This window comes from Belonocnema kinseyi, chromosome 9, assembly GCF_010883055.1.
Source record: "Belonocnema kinseyi isolate 2016_QV_RU_SX_M_011 chromosome 9, B_treatae_v1, whole genome shotgun sequence".
Taxonomy (NCBI): Eukaryota; Metazoa; Arthropoda; class Insecta; order Hymenoptera; family Cynipidae; genus Belonocnema; species Belonocnema kinseyi.
In genome coordinates this window covers 74,420,477-74,447,537 of record NC_046665.1, presented here as the reverse complement: position 1 = coordinate 74,447,537, position 27,061 = coordinate 74,420,477, and the positions used below count along the sequence as shown (strand labels likewise).

The 27,061-nt window shown below is 28.8% G+C and overlaps 1 protein-coding gene across 5 annotated transcripts in view; it reads right to left on the bottom strand.

The window, feature by feature from the left end:
- Positions 1-27,061, bottom strand: part of LOC117179323 (glutamate-gated chloride channel) — a 102,651-nt gene that overhangs the window by 21,944 nt on the left and 53,646 nt on the right. For 3 of the 5 annotated variants that reach the window (XM_033370986.1, XM_033370988.1, XM_033370989.1), the window contains exon 4: positions 2,746-2,813. In XM_033370986.1, the coding sequence (XP_033226877.1) occupies positions 2,746-2,813 (68 nt within the window). Of the gene's footprint in view, positions 1-2,745; positions 2,814-13,695; positions 13,764-27,061 lie in introns of all 5 variants that reach the window. The other 2 variants (XM_033370990.1, XM_033370987.1) reach the window with 1 other exon arrangement.

The window sequence follows — 27,061 nt, the reverse complement described above, 5'->3', positions numbered from 1 at the left end:
TGAGGTCGGATTCGGATTCAGCGCAGCAAAAACCTTCGGGTATACTAGGTCTGGTCTCTGGTTCCGGACCTTTGTCAAATTTTGTCGGCCTGTGTTATCATCGTTTTTTAAATTTAAATTTTTTTATCTTGTTTGAGTTTTCTTTGCAAAGATGATTCATTTATAAATCCAATCAGTTCAAATACTGCATGAATAACTGTAAAATTCGATTCTGACAAAAAAAACTAGTGCACCAGTGTCATAGGGGTTATGTATATATGTAAAATATAACATGTACAATATGTGACAACAAGACACGTTCGAAGTTTTGTAAAAACAGAACAAAGTAATATTCATGTTTATTGTTCGCGTGTGTATTCGTAGGGCTGTGTGCTTACTCGTTTATCGTGAGGGCTTAATAAGCGTCCTGCGAGGAATCAACACACGAGTCGCTGAGCAAAATTCCAACGAAATGTCTACCACACAAATAAAGATCAGCAATGCTATTGTAATATAAATCTAGCAATTCGAGCTCAGCATGACACCATGTTGTGCTCATTCCTTAAAAAATCGCAGGAATTCCTTTTCCTGTCATGAAAGAGGAAATATAATGAAAGTACAAGAAAAATCCATACTTATAAGATGCTTGATAAATGGTCTCGTGTTGACAGAAAGGCACAAAATTTAAAAGTCGATGGAAAAGGAAGTTAGAAATATGCCATGTAAATATTAATATTTGATGTATTCAAATATTTTTTGTAAAGAGTAAAAAATTTGCCATTCTTTGAATGTGATCAACTTTTTACATAAAAACACTCAAAATTGTAACACATGAAAATGGTTCATACTAAATTCAGTAAAATTTGTCTGAATTCCAGTAAAATTAACATCACTTTAAGCATAATTTTTCTGCATTTAAGACTTACTACTGTTATCTACGTAATAATAAAAGTGTAATAATTTCAATTTTTTTCGCTGTGTTAAACTTGTTTGATTAATTTTGATTTCTCCAGCTTAAGAAAGATTAGAAACATTTTAAATGTAAACAAAAAGATGCGTTTTCTTTAAAATAGTAGAAATGTATTTTCATGATAAAATACAGTAAATGACAACAAAGTACAAGAATGTAAAATGTGCATTTTTTTCTAAAAATTTGTAATTACTCCTAATATTTAGTTAAAGTGTGTAAATAATAGTAAAAATTGAAGACATGATAATTAAACCTCGACAACGAAAATGAAATTATACAGAATTAATAAAAAAAGTTTTCTACGAAAAGTTTTCAAGAAATTTAAAATTTTAATGAAATTATAGAAGCATGTGCTCTTTAAAAATTCTACATTGTAGATGTGAAAACATTAAAAATGCCTTTTTTTACAAAAGCACAAAAATATAGTAAGAAGTTTTTCCAGCCTGCTAAATATGTACAATATGTAATTTTTGATATGCAAAAATTTGGGAAAAATTTCGCACTGGAATGTTTGTAAATTAGAGAATTATAAATGTATAAGGAGCAACATTAAAATTACTTGCGTGCTACATTATAGAACATAGACAATTTACTCAAAAGTGTAGAAATATGTGACATATTTTTTTAATCTTTCAGGAAGGTGAAAACATTTTCTCAAGTTTAAAGTGAAAAAACAAAATGGACTTTATCCAGTTGGCATTTTTCATAATTTTAACATTTTTTTACATATTCCTATGATTTATTGTAAAATAGTGTCTTAAATTACATGAAATAATTGAAAACAAAACATCGAAAAATTAGTCCTTATCCAACTGTCATTGCCATGTCTTCAATTATCGTGTATTGTTTTTTATTATAAAAATACATTTCGACCAGAATATTCAATTTCTTAAATAAGAAAGTTTTCACATTCCATATCTTTTATAATTTTAAAATGTGGAAATTCTAAAGCAAGTTTATGCAGTACGAAAAGCTTTTAATCGAGATTGTAATTAAGAAGTGCGTAAAACATTGTGATTAAAAATCATTCGAAACATGACAATTTTCTGTCTTTTATTGTAAGGCACATTTTGCAATTTTTTAAATCATCGGGTAATTAAAAATATATATCCGTAAAATTTTGCAAAAATGGTATCATGCTGAGCAAGAGACAAAGTATACGTGTATGTTCGTTCAGTCCAAGAAAGACGTGTTTGAATAATAAATTTTCAAACCACAAAAGGAAGATATGTTGATAAGAGATCTGTAAGATTGAAAATTGTAGGAAATGGAAGATAATAGAAATTGAATGATAAGATACAGTAAAAATGTATCACTTTTTACTTCGTGAAGAAATTATACTTACAATTGTTAGACTTTAAAACTGGGTTGGATTAAATTCACTATTGTCTGGATTTGAGTAAAATCTAAATTTAGGATCTGAATTTCAAAATTGACTCTTGAATTTAGCCAAAGTACACTTGAAATCAGATCAATTTTACTCAAATCCGAAAAAATTTGACTGAATCTAATTTTGAAGTGAAACAATTTTAAGAATTCTTTCTTATTCTTTTAGAATAATTTCAAACATTTTTTTAGTATTATCATAAGAAAAAGTGAGAAAGTGAAAATGGAGAGAAGAGTGATAGAGTAGTGTCTGTATACGATAAGACAAAGATAGCGTCGTGATATAGGGTCTAAAACAGATATGAACGGTAATATAAAAAACTGGTACAGATGAATAATAATAAAATTATGAACACCCAGCATATGCGTGTGCGTGTGTCTATGGTTCGGGACATGTCTTTTTAACTTACCATGGTAACGTCATCTATTTTTGAGATACTTCGAACAAATATGTTGATGCGGACAACCGCGGGCCCATCTAATATAGCAAACAGAATACACAAATTAATCAGACGCAAAACCATTATCAATGTTTTTGTGTGATTTAAAATTGGCGCTTCTCGTTTCCTGCCATTCCTGAAAATACCACTTAACGTTGCTTCCTTCAGACATATGCCAATAATAAAAACGCAAAATTTACTTTATCAGTAGTCTACCATTTTTTGTACATAATACATCCAAACCTAATGAATTTGAAAAGTCGCAAATCGGAAAACAAGAAAGAGTAATTTTTTTCTCTTTCTATAAGTTTAGAATAGATTTTACATGAATCAGGTCGGCATCTCTTAACTGAAAAATATTTCGCTCAATTATATAAAAAATACCGCATAGATATAATGCCTTAAGATAATTTTTATTCAAAAATGGCAAAGTAGTTGTCGGCAAACTGAAAAAATCAGAACGATAACTACAGCGTACTGTCGAATGGCGTTAAGTATATTTAATTTCCCTAATTGCTTTCAAAAAGAAGAAAAAGCGATTAGAAATTATACTTTTTATTGCAGAAAACCCTTACAATGTTTATTTCATTATGCAGTCTTGGCAGCATTTTGCGTTTTCCAATACATTTTTGATATGTGTGCCAATAAGGAACAGTGGTTTGGTTGGAATTTTGTTCGCGCACACATACATCATACACGCATACGCACACTTTTTGTGGGGGAAACGGTTTATGTGAACTATCAAAAAGTATTAGAATTCATTCAGAGAGATCCTGAAAAAGGTAAAGTTGATTATGGCAAGAAAAGATATTCAGGATAGAAGAAAGTTGAAGAGACTACTTCAACCATTTTACTGAAATTATAACTCATGCAATATTTATTTACGGTTAAGAAATCCGCATTATTTTGTGGTATTGAGAAAAAGTGCAGCCAGGTACACAGTTTTATTTCGGCTCTGTTTTTCAGAATTTCAGAACGCCTGAATGAAACAGAGAAATGAACTGGTGCATTATATATTACAAGTGACATTGACTTTGCCCTTTTAAAAATAAGCCGGCATAGAAAATTATAGCGAATGTTCCGTCATCGCTATATATATACTTTTATATATTTGTATTTCCAAATACTACACGGAGAAAAAGATATCGCACAATGATATCGCAAAATCTTTGTATTGAAATAAAGCGCAATATGATAACGTACGAGCAGGTTCCGGAGCTTTCTAGGATATTATAATGCACTAACATCGCTTGGCCACTACTACAATCGTCGTATATATAATATAATAAAATAATAATAATATAATGTAAAATCTTGCAATGTACGATATCACGATTTTACGCTCTTATAATGTAATAATTACGATATATAGTGCAAGAATTACGGTATTTATTGCAATTCTTGCAATATCGTTTTCTCCGTGTATACTGCAGCGCATTGATAAGATCTTTTTGCAGTGAGGTCATATCTGTAAAAGCATAAAATGTCGGGCACAGCAAAACAGGTATCTCATCCTTATTCTATTCATGAATTTTATGGCAAGTAAAATCCTGTGGAAATAGGATGTATATATGTGTAATGCATATGTGAAGCTCCAAAGACACATTTCCTATACTGCATAGGCCGATTGTAAAGTATCACATTTCGGGGAAATCGAACTGTTGCAAAGGATTTTGTACGATTATTTTTATAAAGAGACGAAATTTTCTGCATATATTATTTTCGACCTAGAAAAAGTTTCCGAATGGGTTACCAAAATTTGTTAAAATTTTTTGTTGAAGGAAGAGCCTTTTTAAATAATTAAATAATTAACAAAATAATGCTGTGTTAGGTTTAAAAATTACTTTTCAGAGAACATAGTAGCAATTTGTACAAAAGTTTCTATAAGTATTTCTGGAACATTCCAATGGAATGTTCGGGGAAACTTTTGTGCTTTTCGGGAAATTCCTTACACACCCATAAAGTTTGTTTTCATGGTCAAAAAACCGTTTGTTGTTAGGTGAATGTACATCATAATTGAGTCGCTCTCTAAAAAACCCACCTAACTCTTGTTAGAATTTGGTACCGAATTACTAAAAAAACCTTTTTACAATACACTTCACAAACCGAAAAGGATATGCTGTGGTTTTTTAAATGCTTATCAAAACGCTTATCAAAACCTAAATCGACTTAGCTGTTTTTTCCAAAGAACGAACGGCTTATTTCATAACTCCGCCATTTTTTAAGCAATTTATACTTTTTTTTGTTTGCAACTAGAAAAATGCGCCCTTTTAACCATAGAATGTTTCTTTTATCACGGTAAAAAATAACGAAACTAAAATCGAAAATATTTGGAAGTTTCTCATTTTCTTCCGATTTTTTCGACATCAAGAACAATTTATTGAGATTTGCTGGAATTGAATAATTTTTTACTGTTAATATATAATAAAAGCGCATTAAATTTCGCGTTTAATGAACTTTTTTATTATATTTAGCTGAAATTGGACAGATTTATCGATTTTTTAGCTAAGTTAGCATCTACATTCACGCTTACAGTGAAAGCTGAAATGAAATTTTAGCATGTTGCTCAATTCTAATGGTGAAATTTACGAAACTGTATAAAAACGCTACAAAAAGTGTTTGATAACACATTTATATTTTAACCAATTTCAATATATTTACAACCAAAAAATGGTTGAATTTAAAGGTCATTAAGTAGTTGTTAAAGTTGAAAAAATCGTGGAAAAATGAGAAACTTTGAAGTATTGCCGGTTGTAGCGTCGTAATTTTTCACTGTGGTAGAATGGACAATGCATGGTTGAAAACGTGTGTTTTTTTAACTTTAAAGCAAATAAGTTTTTAGTCAAATACAAAATGACGGCGTCATAAAATATTATTATATACGCGATCTACCAAATTTCGGTTTTTTTACCATAAAATCAGTTTTTAAAAGTGTGCAAGAAATTTAGCTTGTGACACTTTTTTTAGTTCCAATAAACCTATAATTTCTACCTAAAATGTCTACTATGTCTTGTGACAAGTATATGAAGTGTTTTTTTTTAAACATAGTGTAATTAGATTTTTTATTTTGATAGGAGTTCTCATTGCTTCGAAATACAGAAAAAAGATATTTACGATAGCTAAAATTGGTACCGTTTTTTTGAAAATCATCACATTTTTTCAAAAAGTATGCAAGATAAAGAATGAAAATGAAGAAGCAAAATTGTTTTTCTCAATCCGGTATTTTACCAAATGATTTAGATTATTCAACTTTTTCTTTGAGATTTTGATAAAATTTTTAAAAACTGCAGATATATTTTTAGAAATACTACAATTTTTTGAGAAAAAGAATCGCCATTTTTTAAATTTTAGACCTAAATTTCTTTTGTTGATTTTTTAACAATGAGAATCTCGCCACCAGATTAAAAAACCTAATTTTTATTGATATTGGAAAATACGGATTTAAAAAAGTTCTATACGATCTTAATAATTTTCGGTGGATTTATTTACAGGCTGCAATAATAATTATAATTAAACATTTGCGCTTGACAAACCTTTTGTTAAGTACAATGTATTATTATTTTTCAAAATTTTATTCGGGTGAACTCGGTTTTTCATCAAAGCACGGACAAATTCAAGACTGGTGAGATGAGAATGTTCTAAGTTAATTTAATACGTTTGAAATTTCTTGCTACGAGGTTGTAGTTATACAATCACGAGCATGGTTTAGTTTGGAGTGCGTCTTTTACCGCTGTTTATTATTATTATAATCATGAGATATGATTCTCTCCTTTAATATTTAGCTATTGAAATATTAGGTACATTATCCCACGTCCTTGTTTATTAGTGATAATAATAAATGTAGGAGAAATGAATACTAAAGTTCGACATTTAAATTTTATCTTAACTCGTCAGATGTCTTTTCTATTGGATTTCTATTTCAAATTGCATCAAACATGTACATTTAGTCAAGGGATTAATAATACGAGTACATGTAGATATGTGTCATTTCGAGAGCTCGAAATTTCAGTATCACCATGCTATAATTCACTAGAAAATTCCAAAAACCTTTAAAATTAGGAAAATTTAACGACGGTTTTTATGAAAATAAAAATTTCAATTTTGTCAAAAAATGCGTTTGGGGTATCTTTTATATACGATTTGTCAAAATAAGAGCAACATAAATGGACTATTTCATGTTTTTTCACTTTTCTGCAAATTCTTCAAAAATTATTGTTTTTTTTTTATAACGAAATAAAAATGGTACATTTTATCTGACCCTTCACAGAAATTTGAATAGAACATTAAACAAATTCGGATAGGTAAATATGAATATTTTTATGATTAACTCGAATGCATATATAAGTAGAACCTTTTCATGTAAAAAATAAATTTAGAAAGTTTGAAAAAACAGTACGATTTATTATTCAATATTAAGATTTCTCGTATAAAAGCATCGATGTATTTTTAAATAATTTGTATGCTTTATGTTAGTATGCCAGACTTTCAGGCATTTTAATACTTATGTCCAACAGGCATACACAGAAAAAATCTGCTCCTTTGGCCGGCACATTCTTATCGCGCGCTACGCTCGCAAGTTTGAGCGCACCTAGGGCGCACGACGGTTGAATCTCGCGCTTCGCGCTCGAACATAATTACACCTCGCGCTTCGCGCTCGGATATTTATTCTTTGCATTTGGAATGCTTGAAAAAAACTTTATCAAAAAGATCTCTTTTAGATGGCAGTATTTATATGCGTTATTTTTCACGAATAGAACAAAAAGTACGCGTCCTATCAAGAAGTGATTCTTAACGAAATTGTAGATCTTTTTGGGATAGCCATTTTTGTTAATTCATCTTTTTTCGTATCCTACATAGTTTGTCCACAAAATGAAATTTTTTATTTTCCATTATTTTTTGTGCAATCAAAATTTGAATCTTCGATTTTTGAAAAAAATCCCAAAATTGGTTATAATAATCTTGTAGAGCTTTCAAAAATAAATGTTTTTCTTCTTTTAACTTTTTTGCACATACTGCGTTTTTCGGCTTCAAATTTTGATTTTTGGTTGATTAAAAAAATTTTAAAAACGCTATAAATCTGAGAAATTTCTTTTTATCGAAAAAAGTCTTTGAAATAAATTGTTTGTTCTTTTTAATATTATAAATATCCGTACATAGAATGTTCAAATTCAGAAAAAAGTTGTCTCAACAATTTTCAAAATGCGCTCACTTTATGAAATTTCATCAAAAATGGCTGGTTCACGAACTCCTCCTTTCTTTTAGGACCTAAAAAAAGTGTGCCGAAGATGAATTTAATTCGTTTATTTTTTCGAGAGTTATCGTGTTTACGGACGGACGGACGGACAGGCGGACAGACAGGCAGACGCCATCGTGAAAACCTGATTTTCGGATTCATGGGGTCTCGAAACGTGGAGATCCGTTGAAAAAGTGTGACGTCAAATTTCCAACAATTCTAATACTTTCTCAATCATAAATGATGAGAATGTAAAAACAAAGAGTAAAAGTGATTCAGGTAAAATTTCTAGCGTAATCTCGACATGCAAGAAAATGAATATCAGCAATAGTAAAATGAAAGATCACTAATTTTTCATTTTACCCCTACCGATCTTCATTTTTTGCATGCCGAGATAACTCCCAGTATTTTCAACTGAAACGGTTCTTACCCTTTATTTTTCTATTATATAATGTCCCTTTTACAGCGATTTCCTCCCATCTAGACCGTTGCCTCGTATGGCTGAGAAACCACGGCCTACTTCTTCGGTGTTAACCGCATGTCGGATAAAAGTGTTATATTCAGCAATTCCTAGGGTAACGTTCAAAACTAGGTCAGGGACAGGCCCAAACACGCCGAAGAGTCTCATATAAAAAAAACTGGCATGTGCGTGTGAAAATGATTAGCTCGTAAAGAGCTGACTGTAAAAAATTGTGCCCTCAGAATTTTCATCTAGAAAAGTCTCTTGTTCTTAATCGCAATAAATTTCAAAATATGCTTCCGTAGCCAGACTTATGATTACGGTTCGCGTGTCTTTGTCCTGAGGTGCAATTTTACCGTAGAATAGATTCCCTGAGCTAATTCAAGGAGTGAGTCGTGATAAACTTGTTGGAAGGTTTCGTATTTGAATTTCCAACGAGCTTTCTGCCGTTTTCTTATTCCTGTTTCTCGAAAATTCTAGAAACATAAATGCTTCAGATCTTAAAGAACCTACTCCTGGAAAGACCAGAAAGTTTGGTTTTCAAGTTTTAAGACAAGTTTGAATAAGTCCTAGGAGATGATAGTTCACAATTATTTTATCCCTAATAATATTAGTAATCACGAATTGTCATCACAGTGACACCCGAGAATAAATTTCACAGAAGGTATTATAGTTTATTTTACAGAGCGTCGTTATATGCATGCATCAGCATAAGTATTATATTCTGCTGCATTATTTCAAACTACACCCAACGACCATCTCGATAAAATTTTATTGGTCTATGAACATCTCAACAATAATGAGAAGCTGTCTTTTCATCATGACGTAAAAGAAATAAAAAATACTCTCTTGAATATTTCTGTGCACTAATCAGGACGAATCGTGAATTATAGACATTACAAACTTTTCTATAGGGAAAGTATATTACCGAATTTTTAGTGCCGAGCAAAGTTAGAACAGTAATGAAATTTGCCTGTTTTTTTTTAATTAAGCGGGGAACTGCTTTCTTTTCAATGTGTGAGTTATTAGTAATTAATTTAAGTGAAATATTGTACAAGTTTAAAACTTGCTTTTATGCTTGAGTAAAAATATTTCCCTCAGGCTGCTCCCATCGGCTTATAGAATCAAGTAGAAAGATAAAGAAAATAGTTTATTAGAGAAAAGCAGAAAGCGAATAATATCTTTCCGTAAGAGGAAAATGTGTCTACATTTTATTCTATAATATAGCATTCAATCAATAAGCTTTTTTAAAGTATTACATTAAGAGGAGTGATCAAATGAAACAGTTCCTTTTATAAACGTTATCATCATAAAATTAATAATTTTATAACAAAATAATGTTCTTTTATTGTCTTTTGCGTCTGTTTAATGTTTGAAGTATTTTTACAGTTCATAACTGTTCCATATAAAAAGATCCTATTTCTTGCAAAAAGCTTATGATTTCCTATCTATAAAGCTTGTTTGCTATAGCAAATTTTACTGCTTTATCATGCTTGCCAGATTTACAAAAGAAGCCTAATGTTTTTTGCTTTTACTTGTTCAACAAAGAGTTCAGGCTGATTAGATTCCTGGAATCGTTCTTCGAAGGAATAAAACTCTTTTTATCGACTTTGTTTTATAAAGACTCAGTAAATTGATATCAATACTGTTTTTCCTTTACTGCATCACAAAGAATTTCTTTAGAATTCCACAAATCCACATCCTATATTTCCCAGTAAATTCTAAAATTGCCTTTCAAGCTTTAACAAACCTATTAATGATTTAAACCCCTCTATCTTTAATGAAGGATAGTAACATTTGATACACATCTGCTAAAACATATTTTCGAACAATATTTTGAGTATTTTTTAATTTAATAAAAATTTGAAGTATGAAAAGAAGAATGGGGTTGTTTTACGATTTAGATCAAATAATTTTCAATGAATTCTTTATACATACCATTAATATATCTATTTTCGGTAGATTTGTGATATTGGCTTTTACGAACCCCTCTTTTGACATTTTTTTGTTCGATGTACGCGTAACCAAAACAAAACATCGGCACAGAAAAAGATATTTGAGAATCAATGACACATGACCTGTGATTGGTGGAAAATCCGACCCCTTTGACGTCAAAGGGGTCCTTCAATCGTCATCGTGATAAAACATTCATATTTCAACAATAAATTAAAAATAATAAACAATATATAAAAAATATTTAATGGGCGTTTTCAAAATTAAAATTTTATATACTATACGATCCATTTATTGGAAAAATGATATCTGACTTTGGAAACAACCCTATTTGATTTGACTAGTATAATTTTGAATCAAATATTCATACACATAAAATGCCAAAAATCCATCAAATAACTATCCAGATATCTTTTCCAGCAGAACTGTAGAAGTTTACACATTTTTAAATTTGTTGTTATAAACAAACAAGTGAATGAATATAATTTCGTGAGTATTGGCAGTCGTGGGTTACTTAATTCTAACTAGCTCTAAATAATTTTGAGACAAAAAGAGTTTGTGAGTTATATTATTGGGCGTAAACGAATAATATGTTTGTCATTTAGAATAATTGATCAATAATCCACTTCAGTTATGCTTGATGGAATAAATACAGATATATAAAAAAAATACTAATTAGTATGTAATGAGACCTAGTCATTATATTTTGTCATCCAATACAATTTTATAATTGTTTAAAAAAACTTAATTGGCAAATTCACTATGTAGCTAGTTTTAATATAAAAGCTTTGTTTTTAACATATTGAAGTGTAAATAACAAATTTCAAATATTCTAGAGACATTTGGATAACAATCAACAACTGGTATTGTTGATAATAAGTTGTGAAACAATTACTCTCGTCTTGTTTCAGTCAATTGTTAACTACTTAGCAATAAAACCTTGCTATCCAATGAAGTCATCCGATAAGAAATAATAGTGTTTTAAACAATCTTAATTAACAAGTACACTATTCAGCTATTAATTGATACATATAATTCATTTTTTAACATAGTCAACACTACATAATTTATTTTTACAAACTTCTTTCTGACTGTTAATGGGAAAAATCTCGATAGTTGTTTTACCAATTCTGTAGGAGTTTTTTGAATCGGAATATTTTGTAAACTTTTCTTATGTTTCCAAATTTTGGAGTATAAAGTTTTCAAACTTTTGCGAAACCTTCCATCTAGTCCAAAAGTAAAATACCAGTCAGCGGATACAAAAAAACAGTTTTTTTTTCAAAAAATACTTATAAATATCAACAAACTTTCATTTAAAACTTTATTTAGGTAAAACTCTTATTTACTTTTTATTTAAAACTTTTAACCAATTTTTTTCAACGCTTCGTTTTGTCCATACAATTATAATTATTTTGTACTTTCTTTTATAAAATCGTTTACAATAAAATTAGTGTTTTTCTAAAAAATACAAAAATAATCAAAAAAATTGTTTTTCTTAATTTGTTTTAAAAAAATAATTGAGAATGAAACGATATAAGAAGAAATATATTAGTGCGACCCTAGAACCATAGGATTCTTTCTTGAATCTTAGAATCTCTTGATTTTCATTTGTTTCCTATTACTCCTCCACATCAAGAACAAGCGAAAATCAAATGACATTAACAATTCCAGATAGAATCTTATATTTAACGGTCACATTATACTGAATTATTATTATTATAAATGTTAATACATTTGAACTATGTTAATCCATTTCACTGACTGTTAATGAATTTCACTGGTTGTTAATTAATTTTAACATTTAAGCGTTGAATAATTTGAAGTATTAGAATAGTTAAAATTTACACATTGCTATAATGAACATTACAGTTACAATATGTCAATTGAATTTTGTTTAATTAATAAATTACTTATAAAAATTCATTGAGAGTGCTCATTTTTTGAGCTGGAAACCGGAAGTTTATTACACCCTGTCCCTTTCCCAGCTTTAAAGATGCCCAATAATTACTATTTTTGTCGATTTAATAAAGATTTTCTCCATTTAGCCTCGAAATGCCGTTTGCAATTATTTTCGACATTTTACAGGCAATTCAAGAGCTTTTTTTTTAATTGGTCTTGAAAATTTCTGTTTTGAAAAAAAAAATTAAAGACAATTTTTTTAATTGAAAAAAAGAAGTTATTTTATACCCTGTTGCTTTTCAAGCTGAAAAAATTACTACTAATTTCTATTTTTGAAATTTAATAACTATTTTTTTATTATGTTAGGAACATGATTTATACATTTTTTATTTTTGTTGTGTTTTTTGGGGAAATTATGAAACTTTTTTGGTATTCTCCGAATGATATTTTACTTTTGAACTAGAAAAAATATTTCCCAAAAGCTTTCAAACAATTTACTCACAAATTCGGAAGTCATCAAAGTTTACAAATTACGGACAAAATCTCAAACGAGTCTTTATAAATTCAATATGAATTTCGTGAGTTTAAGTATTTAATTCAAATCCTTTAAAAGTCAAAATCAATTTTGTCTCTATTTTCTTCAGTTAAATGAAAAATGCCAAAAGAACTTTACCCAAATCGTCCACGACAAGCGTGCTCAAAATTCTTTTATCTTTCATTTAAAAAAAGGTTGAACCGGATTTGTTTTTCCCGCTATGAGGTAGATTTAAATCAAATACAGATTGCAAATCATAAATTATTCTTTATAATAATAAAATGAATAATGCTTGCCAATAAATTCTTCTTTTCTGTCAAATGACAACACTTGAATTTTGAGCATGTGTGAAATGAAAGCAATAATTGGAACAAATAATCTGTTATATCCTGAATTGGTTTCAATGAGTATATTTGCTAATGGATCCCAGCTTATTTAAGGGTGGCAGGATATTTGTCAGTGTATTGATTTCATCCCACAGTTGCTTGAAGTGCGCCCCTATCGGAACCTGACGCCTAGATAATAATTGTTTACTTGGAAGATGGCATTACCGAAAATTCCGTGGTCATCAATGCCTTGTCAGTAAACAAGCTAAATCGTATGCCTCATGCCTGCGTCTATACTAGGTGCTAGAAGGTCAGGGGTAATTAAACTGGGATGATGCGAAGATGCGAAGATGCTCGAATGAGGGATGCTATTCAACATACCGACAGCTTTTGCTGTCAGCAGCCTTAAAAAAACTCGCTATGTCCTATTCTATTGCGCCTACGTTGCGGGAGCATAAAAAAACCGCGAGAAAGATACACGATTCGCGTCGACAAAAACAGGCATTATACTTACCATCTTGTTGTCACTAATTGTCATTATGCTTCGCACAAACAGGTTTATCCGCACAATGGCTGGCCCATCTATGGGCAAAAACATCAGAGCCCTATTTTACTAAGTATCAAATTTCAACATTCAAGTCACAGAAAAAGAGTAGCATTGAATAAAGAAAATATTGATAGAAAAGGACGATAGATTATTTTCTTTACCCAACAAAATGTGCCCTGTCTCAAGAAAATGTAGCTAAATAGAGGTGGTTTCCTTCAACTAAGTACATTTTCTTAAAAGAAGAAACATTGTCTTGGATCAAGAAAATATTGTATTGTCCATATTCGTACTATTATTTCCTTAATTAAATGCTCATTTTTTTCTGTGTACATACTTTTTCTAGCTCTGTTTTTACATATTTGATAGAAACCAGAATTTATCATTCATAATCGTTTCTACCAATATAATTATTAGATTTCTACATTGAGTAAAGCTTTTGATTGAATTAAAGAACAAATTTTGGTTTGATATCGTAAATAATTGAAATAATCAAAATTTAATAAATGAAAAATATCTGCTATTAAACGAAGAATATGTTTTTGATAAACGCTAGAAACGAAGAGAGGGCTTTTTCACGTTAAATATATAATTTTCTTGCATATAAATTCCTTCAGGTAATATAAAAGATCTCAATTTTTTTATAAAATCAAAAGATAAATATAACGTTAAAAAAATCTTTACCTAACCTAAAACAAAAAATATTTTAAATAAACAAAGACTTTACTTAACTTAAATAGTAGATTTATTTCATCTAAGCAAGCATTTGTTCAAACGAAATAAATAAGAAAAAAATAAAGAATTTCTTTTAATCAAACGAACATTTGTTTTACACTATATCATAGAAATAATTTGTTCGATTCAAACAAAAATTTATTTAGTCTACTAATGAAATTAATAGTAATTCTCTACTAATTCATTTAGTCATTAAATAATAATTAAATCAATTATAGTAGAAATTGGTTCCGCACAAGCTGGAAAAGGTTCTTTAAAAAAGGTCTTTTGAAAAATTCCGTAACGATAGGAAGTTTAACTAATTTGACTAAATCAATTTTTAGTAATAATTTTGTACTAATTTATTTATTTACAGAATACATGAACTATTTGTCGAATCATTTTGATATATTTTTTTATAAACACTGAGCATTAAATTCTTAATAAAACTTGGCTAACATTGATTTTTCAATTAATTGATGTAATAATCAGACAAAAGAAGAAATTTAAACAATATGATTTTTCAGATTGTAAAATATATTGAATATATATTTATAGTCGAGTTAATTATTATGAATAATGTTTATAAAGAAATGATCAATTGATATATTTTTTTATGGTGGGATTGCTTCTTACATACGAGAACTGATTGCAAAATAGTGTATTTTTAAATTTGAAAGACTGTCTTCAATAAATAATTCATATTTTTAATAAAAATGTCTGTAAAAAAATATCCTAATCGCTTTTTTTTCTGGAAAAAATGATTTTTTCTTTAATTATTTGCGGCATTACACTAATTGAAACGAGCAATGCTAAACGGTGCTACCTAATTTTACAGAGGACGTTTTTAGATGGAAAATTTACAACTGATTGAGTGATTTTTGAGTGTGAAAGTAAATGGATCAGCTTAATAACCATTTTATGAAAAAATAGATGGTGCTACATGTGCATGTAATAATCTAATAGAAATCGCAATAAAGTTAGCACCGTTTAGCTTTCTCTGGTATTATGAATTACAATAGTACATAAATCATTAATAAAATTACCTCAAATATATATTTTCATTTAATAGATAAACAACAAAAACTCTTTGAAATAAAAAGGAACATTTTGAGTTTTACTAAAACGTTTTTTTATATTTATTATAATATCATCAATTATTAACTAATTGTCAATATCATATAATGACCATCAAGTTATTACAAAAAATCGAATACATTTTACATGCTAAATTATATCGTAAAAAATTTCTAAATCTTAATTTGTTCATTGAAATAAGTGTAAAAAAGCGGGAAAGTATGTCTGATTTTTGAAAAAACATAGTTTAATCAAAAATTAATGAATTTAAATCGTACAAAATGGTGTAGATAAAAAGGTTCTACGCAGAAAGTATGGTTACATGTTTTCATTTATAAAATGTTGTGTAACAATTGTATATATTAATTTTAGGTAACCTTACATAGCTGGTTTATAATATTATAATTTAAAATACTTATTTTTCTACGACTAGATGGCCGATTGAGACATTTATTTATAGAATTTTTTTAACAATACGAATTATTCAGTGCTGACAGTGATTCATTTTAGAAAATGGTTTTAAAAAATTTGTATTCAAATCTAGTCTAAAGAAGCAACCTAGCTATGAAAAAAGCACAACAATTTGTCATTTGTTCATAAAAATGTTGAAACTTGACGTCTATAATAAATCATACAAATGACATATGTCGGAATTCTTCAAAAGAGAAATAATCATGGACATAGGAAACACGGAACTAGGCATGCCACCCTAACTTTGGCGAGCGGGGTTGAATCTACGAGAGGGGGGAGAACTCCATTAGTAGGGAGAGCCGCCATCTTACGATGTGCCACTTGTCTACGCGCACGAGCATTTTTAGTTGACAAACTGTGCATGAAAAGATGAACATGTGGGCGCTGCCATAATTGTCGCGGGACATCAAAATATGGCAGATCCCCCCCCCTCATTGCATCAATCCCGCAATGGCATGCCTAATCCGGTGTTTCCTATGTCCATGGAAATAATAATATTTTTGAATTTCTTACTTTTCCACTTTTTTTATACTTTATAGCGCACAGAAAGAATTTGAGAATTCAGAGTTAGCCATGTTTTTAAAATTTTAATGCTTAGTTTTTCCGAAATAATTGATTTAAATTCATCAAGAAATATTGAGGATTATGAGCAGTAAATTCTGGATTATTAATTGCCATTCGTGATGCCTACTCTAGGTAGAAAGAAAAAGTAAGTAAAAGAAACTTTTTTATTTTTGGAATGGTTTTGTTTGGAAAGAAAGTTGGTATTGAATGAAAGTGAATTTTTTCGAAAAGGGCGTTGAAATGGAAGGAAATAATAAAATAAAATGCGCCTGCACCCAGAATTGAAAACACAATCCTGTTCGTACAAATTGTTTGGCTGTCGGTTAGTTGGAAACGATGTCGCACTGACTGCGTGTCAAACACACCATTTTCAACTGGATGGCTGACCAAAGCCAGTCGTAACTACTGCGCGATCACGATTCACTACTCAGTACTCTGCATATACACGTACACGTCGGAATACTGCACGCTAAATCGATCAGTGGAAACAATTAGAATCAACCTGATCACAATCAGGCTTAAAATATTATGCACATTGAATTAATTATCCTCCACCTATACACGTGATTTTATATCGAATCTCAAAATTGCAATTCAAAATTCAGTCAATTTCAATCAGTTTCAATCAATGTCAATCACCCAAATGATTGCAGATTACTATCATTAGAATCTGCCATGATACGAATGTTTATCTATAATAAAGATGGTTTAAACAGGGTTGATACAGGTAAGGAAAATTAATCCATTTTGGTAAAAATTGCATCTTTTTTGGTTAATAATCACAACTTTTTGTTTAAAAATTAATTTTTTTGGTTTAAAATTAAACTATTTTGTTGAAGGTTTGTCTTTTTTGCTCGAATTAAATTGTATTTGGTTTCAAATTAAAATGTTTTTAGTTAACAAATCAACTATTACACTTCGCGTTGAGAATTGATCTTTTTTGGTTGATAATTCAACTAAGTGGACCTACTTTGTTAAAACTTCATTTTCTTGTTGATGATTCTTCATTTTAATTGAAAACACTTTTTTTCAAAATTTAACTATATTGTTGATTTTTTTCATTTTATCTACTTGGTTGAAAATTTAACTATATACTCACAAATTTCTTTTATTTGGTTGAAAATTAATTTTTTTACTTCACCTTTTGGGTTAAAAATTCATTTCTTTGGTTGAAAATTAAACTATTTTGTTAAAAATCTATTTTTTCTTTATTAAAAATTTATTTTCTAATTGATAATTCAATTATTCAATGTGTGTTTGTAAATTTATCTTTTTAGTTGCATATTTAGGTATTTTGTTTAAAATTTGTCTTTTTGGTAAAAATTAATCTTTTGTGTTGAAAATTCAACTATCTGGTTAAAAATTTATTTTACTTTGTACGAAGGTTCATTATTTTTATCCAAAATTTATTTCTTAACTGAAAATTTAACTATTCCATTTTTATGTAAAATCGGTCTTTTTTTTATAGAAATTCAATCTTCTTGGTTAAAAATTCATCTCTTTGGTATAAGTCTGAACTTTTTCGTTAAAAATGTATTTTGTTTGGTTAAAAATTAAATTTTTACTGCAAATGGAACTCTTCTATTTATGGTAAAAAATTATTTCGTTCGTTCAATATTCGTACTTTTTGTTTCAAACTTTATTTTTTTAACTAAAAGTTTAACTATTCTATTTTTGGCTGTGAAAGTATCTTTTTCGGTCGAACATTTATGTATCTTGCTAAAAATTCTTTTTTTCTGGTGGAAAAGTAATCTCATTAAATGAAACTTCAACTGTTTGGTCAAAAATTAATTTCTTTGGTTTGAAAATTGAGTTTTCTTGTTGAAAATTAATTTTTCAAACTGAAAATCTAACTATTCCATTTCGGTCAGCAATTTATCTTTTTTAGTTCGAAATTCAGTCATTTTGTTCAAAAATCTTTTTTTTTATATGAAAACTCAATTATTTTAGTAGAAAATACATTTTTTCGGGGTTGAAAACTTAACTGTTTTGCAGAAAATTCGTATTGTTTGATGAAAATATCAACCAAAAGTGTTTAGCATACAATTTTAAAAACAAAAATGGTTGACATTAATATTATTGATCTCCTAGGTAAAATACTGTTTTTATAGCTAAAGGAAAAATTTAAATCTCGCAGGGAAAATGAAAAATTCGACTGGGAAAATTCGCGGAATTTCGAAATAGGTATTTAGCAGCAATCCTCCTATAATAATATATTTACTTTGAAAATGATTGTTAACAGATTAATTGTTTAGATTTATTTATGAAAAACTCTGCTTTTGATTAGTTAAAGAGTCGTATAAATTTAACGAATCGCAATTTCTATGGAGCTCATTCAATCGAAAATATAGGCAAACCACTGTCCAACGCAGATGATGCATGATTTTCATCATTTTTGACTGATAGATATTTGACATGACATCAATACTCCTACGTGTAGTATTTTACCGTTTTGGGATGACTCTCGTATTTTGCATATAAATCAATCGCACCAATCTTCCAACTTCCAGTATTCAAAGGTTTACCTCAATAAATCAAACAAAAATTTTGAGCTTGCCGTTCAACCAGCACTGGCCTTATTTTAAATGACTACTATTTTTCAAAATCAAATTACATTTTTCAATATTCGAATTTTTTAAATTTGGGTTTTAGTATAAAGCGAGATAGAAGATAGATGCTCATATGATAATAAACAGGATTGAGTTAAATAGAATTACTATTCATTTTTTCAAACTAGTCGGTCAAACATACATAATTATTTTACACAATTATTATAATTATTGCATTAAAAAAAAATCAAAGCCCGTCACAGAAATTTCAAGAGTGAAAATGAATCTAAAGCAGATTGCTAAGGAAGTTATAATACAATGAAATAATTAAATTCGTGGTTTATTATTAATTCTTTAGCTAGTGAATATTTTCGTTACATCTGTACAATATTTACTTGAAGCTTGAATACGAACATCTAAGAAAGTTGTTACAAAATTTATAAATACTAATTATTAAAAAATTATTGAAAAATTATTTATTAGTCTTCAGAGTTCTGCCCCTAGTTTAATTATCTTTAAAAATGCGGCTTATACTCGCCCATAATTATTAATTTTTTGAAAGACCACAAATTAAGAAAAAGTCATTCTTATCAACTCAATTGCTCTTATTGTCATAATCTTAAAAAGATAATTGGTCGAAAGTGCACAACATTTTTAAGCAAAATATTATTCTCATTTGTTGAACAAAAAATCATATATTTTGTCTTATAGAGATTTAAAAAATAACGTAATTTCTGATCCTGAAATTTGACGCTTGAGAAGCGCTTTTTGAGGTCAAGTTTTCAATCAGGTAACGTTAATAGTATAATATTATTTGAAGACTTATTATATTTCATAATAATGTTTTTGGAAGTTGGATATGCAGTATTTAATAAATATTGATTTAGATGAATATTTGAAAATATTAATTACATCAAAGAGTAATCATAAATCGCTGTTATCTTGAATCGACGACGATAATTTGTGTACAAAATTAACGATAATTTTTTTCAAAATGTGTCTTTATTATCGATTCCATAATGGATATAAAAATTCGATACTTTTTTTCGTATAATAAGCATGTTTCCCCCTTTGTAATGCGTGATGCGTGCGTCATTATGTAATTTTTGTAGAAATATTTCTAACTTGATGGTAGTTCATTCGAAATAATACGAATTTAAACTACATATTTATTATTTGCATTGTCATTAATAACTAAGCAAACTTAAACAATCAAACATTCTTGACAGCTATTATATTTTGTAATATATTATATATTCTATTACAAAAAGCATGAAATAGCTATAAATGATTTTATCGTAAATGTAGCAAAAAAACTGTTCCTTTTTTCATAGCTAATGGAACAAACAACATAAAAGCCACTTCTACCCTAAATATCTAGGAAACTGCGAAAAAAGCTTTTTCTGTCTATATGTCACTGGCTTCTTTCTTGAAATGTATACAATTTTTGTTATATTATTTAAATATTGATATAAATTTCCTTGTGTAGAAATTTCTGATAGAAAATTGTGGACGTATGGTATAATTTAAGTCCTATCTACAAAATAACAAGTCGCATTTATTTATTTAGCTTCTTTAATATTTTACGTAACCTAAATTCCTCATTAATAATTAACAATGCTGTCCTCAGAAAAATGTTCTTTAGAGAAAGGAAAAAAAGTGAAAAAGAAGGATAAGAGTTGCGTCGAAATAAATTAGAATCGATTTGTTAGCAGAGCGCAAACTTTGATAGATTATACAAAGATTCCTTTGTTTGTTAAAACACTACATTACGTTTTTGCAGCATCTATCAAAGCCAACTTTTAATAAATTACACTTTCACGTCTACGTGCTAGAAATTTTATCTCAACTTCATTAACTTTGAAAAAAATGATTCAAATAATAGAGCAATTTAATAAAACCTAAAAAATATATAGAATTTTATAAATTTTTGAAAAATTATGATGTTTGATACAATCTTGAAAATAAATGAAATTTGATGAAATTCGAAAATTTATGGAATTTTTAAAGTTTAAACTTTGAAGACTAGCGAAATTTTAAAGATTCATGAAATTTGGAAAATTTCATTAAATCTTGAAATTTCATGAATTTTTATTATTAATGATATTATAAAAATTATGAAATTTTGAAAGTTTATGAAATTGTATAAAATTGAGAAGAATTGATTAAATTTTATAAAATTTTGAACAATCATGAAATGTTATAAAACTTAAAATTTATGAAATTTATAAGATTTTTTATATTTAAAAAGTGTATCTATAACTTTTTTTGTAGTAGATTCTGAACTAATCTATTCAGATTATTACATTTTAAAATAGCAAAAAAACAATAAAAAAATAATACATTTATAAAATACGTAATATTTACAACATCTTTTCTATCAAATTTCAATAAAGAATATTTCTTTAGAGAAATTGAGGAACAAAATGACTTGGTTTCAATTAAAATAACTGTAAAAATATTGATAAACAAATGTTGCAGATTAGAAGGAATCCTCTCTATTTTAAGTTTTTTCATTTAAAATCGAACTGAAATCTACTTTCTTATGAATAATGTTATGCAACGAAATCAGAGCATTAAAAAAAATTCAGAAGTCAAAATTATATTTCCAAATTGGCTCCTTTTCGCCTCATTAGAAACAAACACATAATAAAGGAAAAAACTATTCATCTTACTTCACCAGACTTGAAAAGCTCTACTTTATTCCCGTTTTATAGGCATCGAAATGGGCTGAAATCATGCATCTTTTACAAAAACATAAATTTCTCTATCTCATGATTCAAGTTCATAATTTCTTGATTAAACTTCTATCTCCTAATTAGAAATTGTCATGCGCGTTACTATAAACGATAATTACAAAGGGTTGAGGAGCGAGTAAACTTGGAGATAATTCCGAATCTTCGAAGATGTCGATCTTATAGATTTATCGGTGAGAGACACTCCATTTCCGCGAGATTCATCAAATCAGACAATTAACGGAAATTAACCTGTTTATAATCAGTTTGAGCGAGACGAAGAGAGGCTTGGTGGAAGATGAAGTTATAATCGCGAGCACTAAAGGTCTCAAGCGGTAGGTACCTTGATTGCATTGATACACAGATAAGGCAAGCCAGCCTTACCTGAACAACTTCCCTCGAGCTTCAGCCCTGCAATTTTCCAAGAGTGTTTGCTGTTCTTTTCGCCTAAGCTCTTATCTTGTCCACGTCTCTCCCTCCCTCTCTCTCTCTCTCTCTCTGCCCTGAGAGAGCAAAGTGCTTTTTTTTAGAAAACTTTTAAATAAGCTCTCGAAAGAGCCATCTGGCTTTCAACAATCATCGAATGAAACTACGATGCATTAATATTATCCTGCCATTATCATAACTCCTACTGTTAACCTTCAACTATAATTTTTACAATTATTGCGTCGAACATGCGCATTATTTATTCAAAGCTTTAATTCCCTACAAATAAGAAATTAGATGCAAATGCCTTAATATCAGAAATAATGTTTTCTCTGCGAAGAATTGAAAAACAGGGGCTATTCTAAAAAAATGTTAATAAGTAGTAAGCCAACATATAGTTTTGGGTCTCACTATTCGTGAACATTTTTTTGGACATTAAAATTTAAAAAATTTTAACTTTGAATTATTGAAAACTAAATATTCCCGGGGCAAAATCCTAATACTCGGTAAGTCCTCCCTGCATGCTCTGTCCCTGCATGCTTCCGCGAGCATTAAAGACATTTTAGCGAGAACTTACTTGTGAAACATTGAATATTTGTTTGAAATCTCGCTACGTGCTCGCTCAGTACTCGAAAATCATCGGGCAAACTCTGTTTGACAGTGCACGCAGGGAGTTTTAGGATATCGTGAAAGCCTCTTTAATGCTCGCGGAAGCCTACTTATTTCCGAATTCGCAATTTTCGAGCGTTTTCGAGGAAAAACGAGGACTGAAAAGCTCTCTCTAACCTCGCACAGAACTCTGTTATTCGTAACAGAGCATGTAGGGAGGAATGCTGAGTAATAGGATTTTGCCCCGGGTGAATATCAACATAATTTTTCGATGAATGTAATACAAAATTGTACGGACTTTCTACTGATACGACATTGTCCGTAAAATTAACTCATTTCCGGGCCTTCACACCGAACAATTTATAAATGCGAAGCCCAAAAAATAAATCACTTTTCTTCAAGTACATTGAGTAATTTTACATTATCAAATCAAAATTCTTTAAAATTTGTGATTTAAAAAATGGGACAACTGTAAAATTGAACAATTTCAAATTTAATGTCCTTAAAATTTTAAAATCACGAAAAATCAATAAAACTAGATATGTTTAGTTTGTAAAGATTTAGATAAAGCATTTAAAAATGAAAAGACCTATAAGAACTAATATGTTCAAATTGAAGTTTTGAAACTGAATTATTTTTTATTTAAGGCCTTGAAAAAAAACCATTTTAGAATAAGGCTTTTACATCATCGCCCTCCAGACTCATATGTTTTATAACTAAATTGCCCATTTTTTTTCTTATATTCGTTATAGTTGACAATAATTAATACATATTATTTTTAAGAATTATTTAAATTTCAGCTGAGAACTGTCTAGTGAGTATCATAAATGATATTTTAATAATCTTCCACAAAAATTACAAAATAAATTACAAGTTCCAAGTCTCTCCAAATAGCCTCGTTTACCCCCTAAACATGTAGGGGAGGGGGACGGGGCACTTCTTAATGAGGAGAAATAACGTTTAAGAGAGTTTCCAAACCACGAAAGTCTAGTTTGAAATATATCAAAAGTTTCCATAGGTACTGACTCAGGGATCGAACCCTGAGCCTCCTGCTTGGAAGCCCAGCCGCACTATCTATATTTAAAAATCGTTTGTGATAGAAAATTTTAGAATGATTTGAAACTTAATATTTGTCTGTTTTTTCTTGATTTCGCAAACCTAAATTACATTATTCAGCGGCTTTTGAAACATTTTGTGAAAATGGAATAGAATGAATATTTTTCCGTATTGTGGAAGTCTTAGCAAAGTGACGAGAACGGCTATTGAACTAGAAGTAGTAAACTGACTATCCATTATACGTGTTTGTGTTTCACAAACAGAAAGGCTTGGCTCCGAGACAAATTATGGGACTGGTTTAGGAAAAAATGTAGCTTATCCAATACCCAAAGCAAAAAATATCTTCCACAAGCCTAAATCTAAAGATTAGGGTGTCCTAAAAAACCTCAATTTGTTGCGCACGCACGCCCTAAACTTGATCCATTTGGTGATAAAATGGAGTTTTTTGTTTAATTTGAAAAAAAGGTTTAAATGATGGTCCTGAACCCTGAACCTCTCCAAGATTATTAAAAATATTCATTAAAGTTAATTTCCGTAAAGGAAATATAACTGATGGTACTAGACGTTGAGGAAAAAGAAACTTAACCCAATAAAACTGAAATACTAGATCTTAGGGGTAATATTTTTGTTCTAAACGATTCCAATTTTCAGCAAAAAAAGACGTGTTTTCAATAAAATAGTTACATTTTCAACCCCAGAAATGAGCTTTAAACTAAAATGATGAGTGGATTCATTAAAAAAGAAAAATTTTCAACAAAAAAGTTAAAACCTCAACTAAAAACATATTTTTAAACCGAACACTTGAAATTTCAATAAAAAAGATTAAATTTCTACCATAAGAGATGAATCTTCAAACTAAAATGAAAGGACTATCTAAACTATCTACAAAATTGATAAGAAATTTATTTTCATTTTACAGGATTTAACTAAATTTTTGGAAAAATTTAAGCCATTTTTAAAGATTTTGAATATTTTATAAATTTTCTGAAATCTTTCAGTTTTGAAATATTCTAATATTTTCAATCTCTTTTAAACTTCCCAATTCCTTAATATCTTTGAAACTGACTTGAAATATTCTTAAAATTGTCTGAAAATCACCCAAATTCTTTTTTGGCAATTTTAGAAATCTTCTGTAATGTTGTAAAACCTTTTTTAATAGTACCTCAAAATTAATATTTAAAAGTAACAAATAACTTTAAATATACCCAGGAATTTTGAAAAAAAAATCATTTTATCATCTTGAAACCTTTCAACATTTTTCAAAAAACTCCACAATTTTATTTGGAAATCTTGAAAAACCGACAATTTCTTTTAAATTTGTTAAACTCTTCTTAAGATAAAAATTAATATGTATCTTTTCAAAACTTCTAAACTTCTTAAACTTATTCTTTTTTTTCTAAAATATTGCAACCTTGAAATATTGAAAAAAATTCTACATTCTTTTCCGACATTTTAAGAAATCGTTTTAAATGTTACAAAAAAGTTTAAATGATGTTTTTAAATCAATTTTTCAAAACCTTAAAAAAGCTTCAAATTTTTATTTTAAAATATATCAAAATCTTAATTTTGTGAAAATATTGTATAAATGCTTTCAAAATTCAAATTATCTTTTATTCTTTTTGAAGCCCCTGAAACTTTAAAATATTGTTTGAAATAAACCAAAGTTTGCCTAAAATTTGGTTCATTCTACAAAAATGAAAAAAATTATCTCAAAATCATCCAGATTCTTTTTTGACATCTTTAAAAATCTTCAAATCGTACAATAAATGATTTAAAATAAAACGTAAATTATACATTTTTATATTCTAATTTTGTCTTTATAATGCATATGATCCAATACTAATGCTCATTATGCATGGTAATAATATAAATCTATTAAAATGATATTCATTTTTCAGGGTGGCTAAGAATAATATTTAATGCAAAATAAGAAATAAATATTAAAGTAATCGTTAAAAATAATAATTGTACATTATTCTTAAATATCTGAATAAACAGCCTCAGACCTAGGTACAGAAATAAATATAATATACATTTGATATAATAGAGTTGAAAATAATATATAAAAGTTCGAATGTGTTCGTTGAAGCTGAATGATCTCTAACAAAGGAGAATTGAGTTTCTAGAATTTATTTGTGAAATATTATTTCCTTACAGATACAAAAAAAATAAATAAAATTTTACAAATTTATTACGCTCAGAAATATTATTTAGATTATGACATATGATTGCCATAAGTAATAATGAATCCTCTTATATTAACTTTATATATTTCTGCTCAGAACAGAAATATAAGATTAAATAACTTAAGTTACTTAAATCTTCGAGGAGCTATAATATTAAAATACCTTAGAAACCATTTTAATTTAAAAGAAACTTTTTTTATTATTTTGAGATTCTTTAATTCAATTATTAGAAAAATATATATCACCTTTAAGTGTCAAATCCCCCCTGTCCAGCTCTTCCAAAGGCCAAAAACCACCCCCAGGTGAAAATCTTCTTCTACATATCTTCACAGCTCCAAGAAACACCTCTACGTACAAAATCCCATTATTCAGCTCTCCCCAGTCGTAAAAAGTACCCCTAAGTTTAAATGATCCCTATCCAACACAATTTAGTCCCAAAAATCACCCTAAAATAAAAAATCCCTTGTCCAGATCTCCCCAGCCCCAGAAGTCCCCTTTATGTATAAAGTCATCTTGTTCAGCTCTCAAAATGCCAAAAAATCACTCCTAAGTGTAAAATCCCCTCATCCAACTTTCCAACAGACGTGTTCTGTAATGATAAAAAAATTCAAAATTCTTCGTGCACTGCGTAAATAACATTATTGTACAGTGTAAAAAATGTATAGCTCAATTTAAATATTTTGTTTACGTGGTTTTTAATTTTAATCGAGTCTATAAAATACATATTCTTCATACATATCTAATCCAACGTCTCAAGTTTATAAGCCTTTATGTTTCTTGAACAGAACACAGTGCCTCTTTGTATTTCGTAGTGTTGGACACCTTTGTTCCATTGATTATCACTACTATTGAATATATTATTAAGAACAGCTTAATCCAATCATTAATACGGGTTTAATAAATGGCGTCATGTGCTTTTGTAATAATTAGATTGGGGAAACCACCTTAT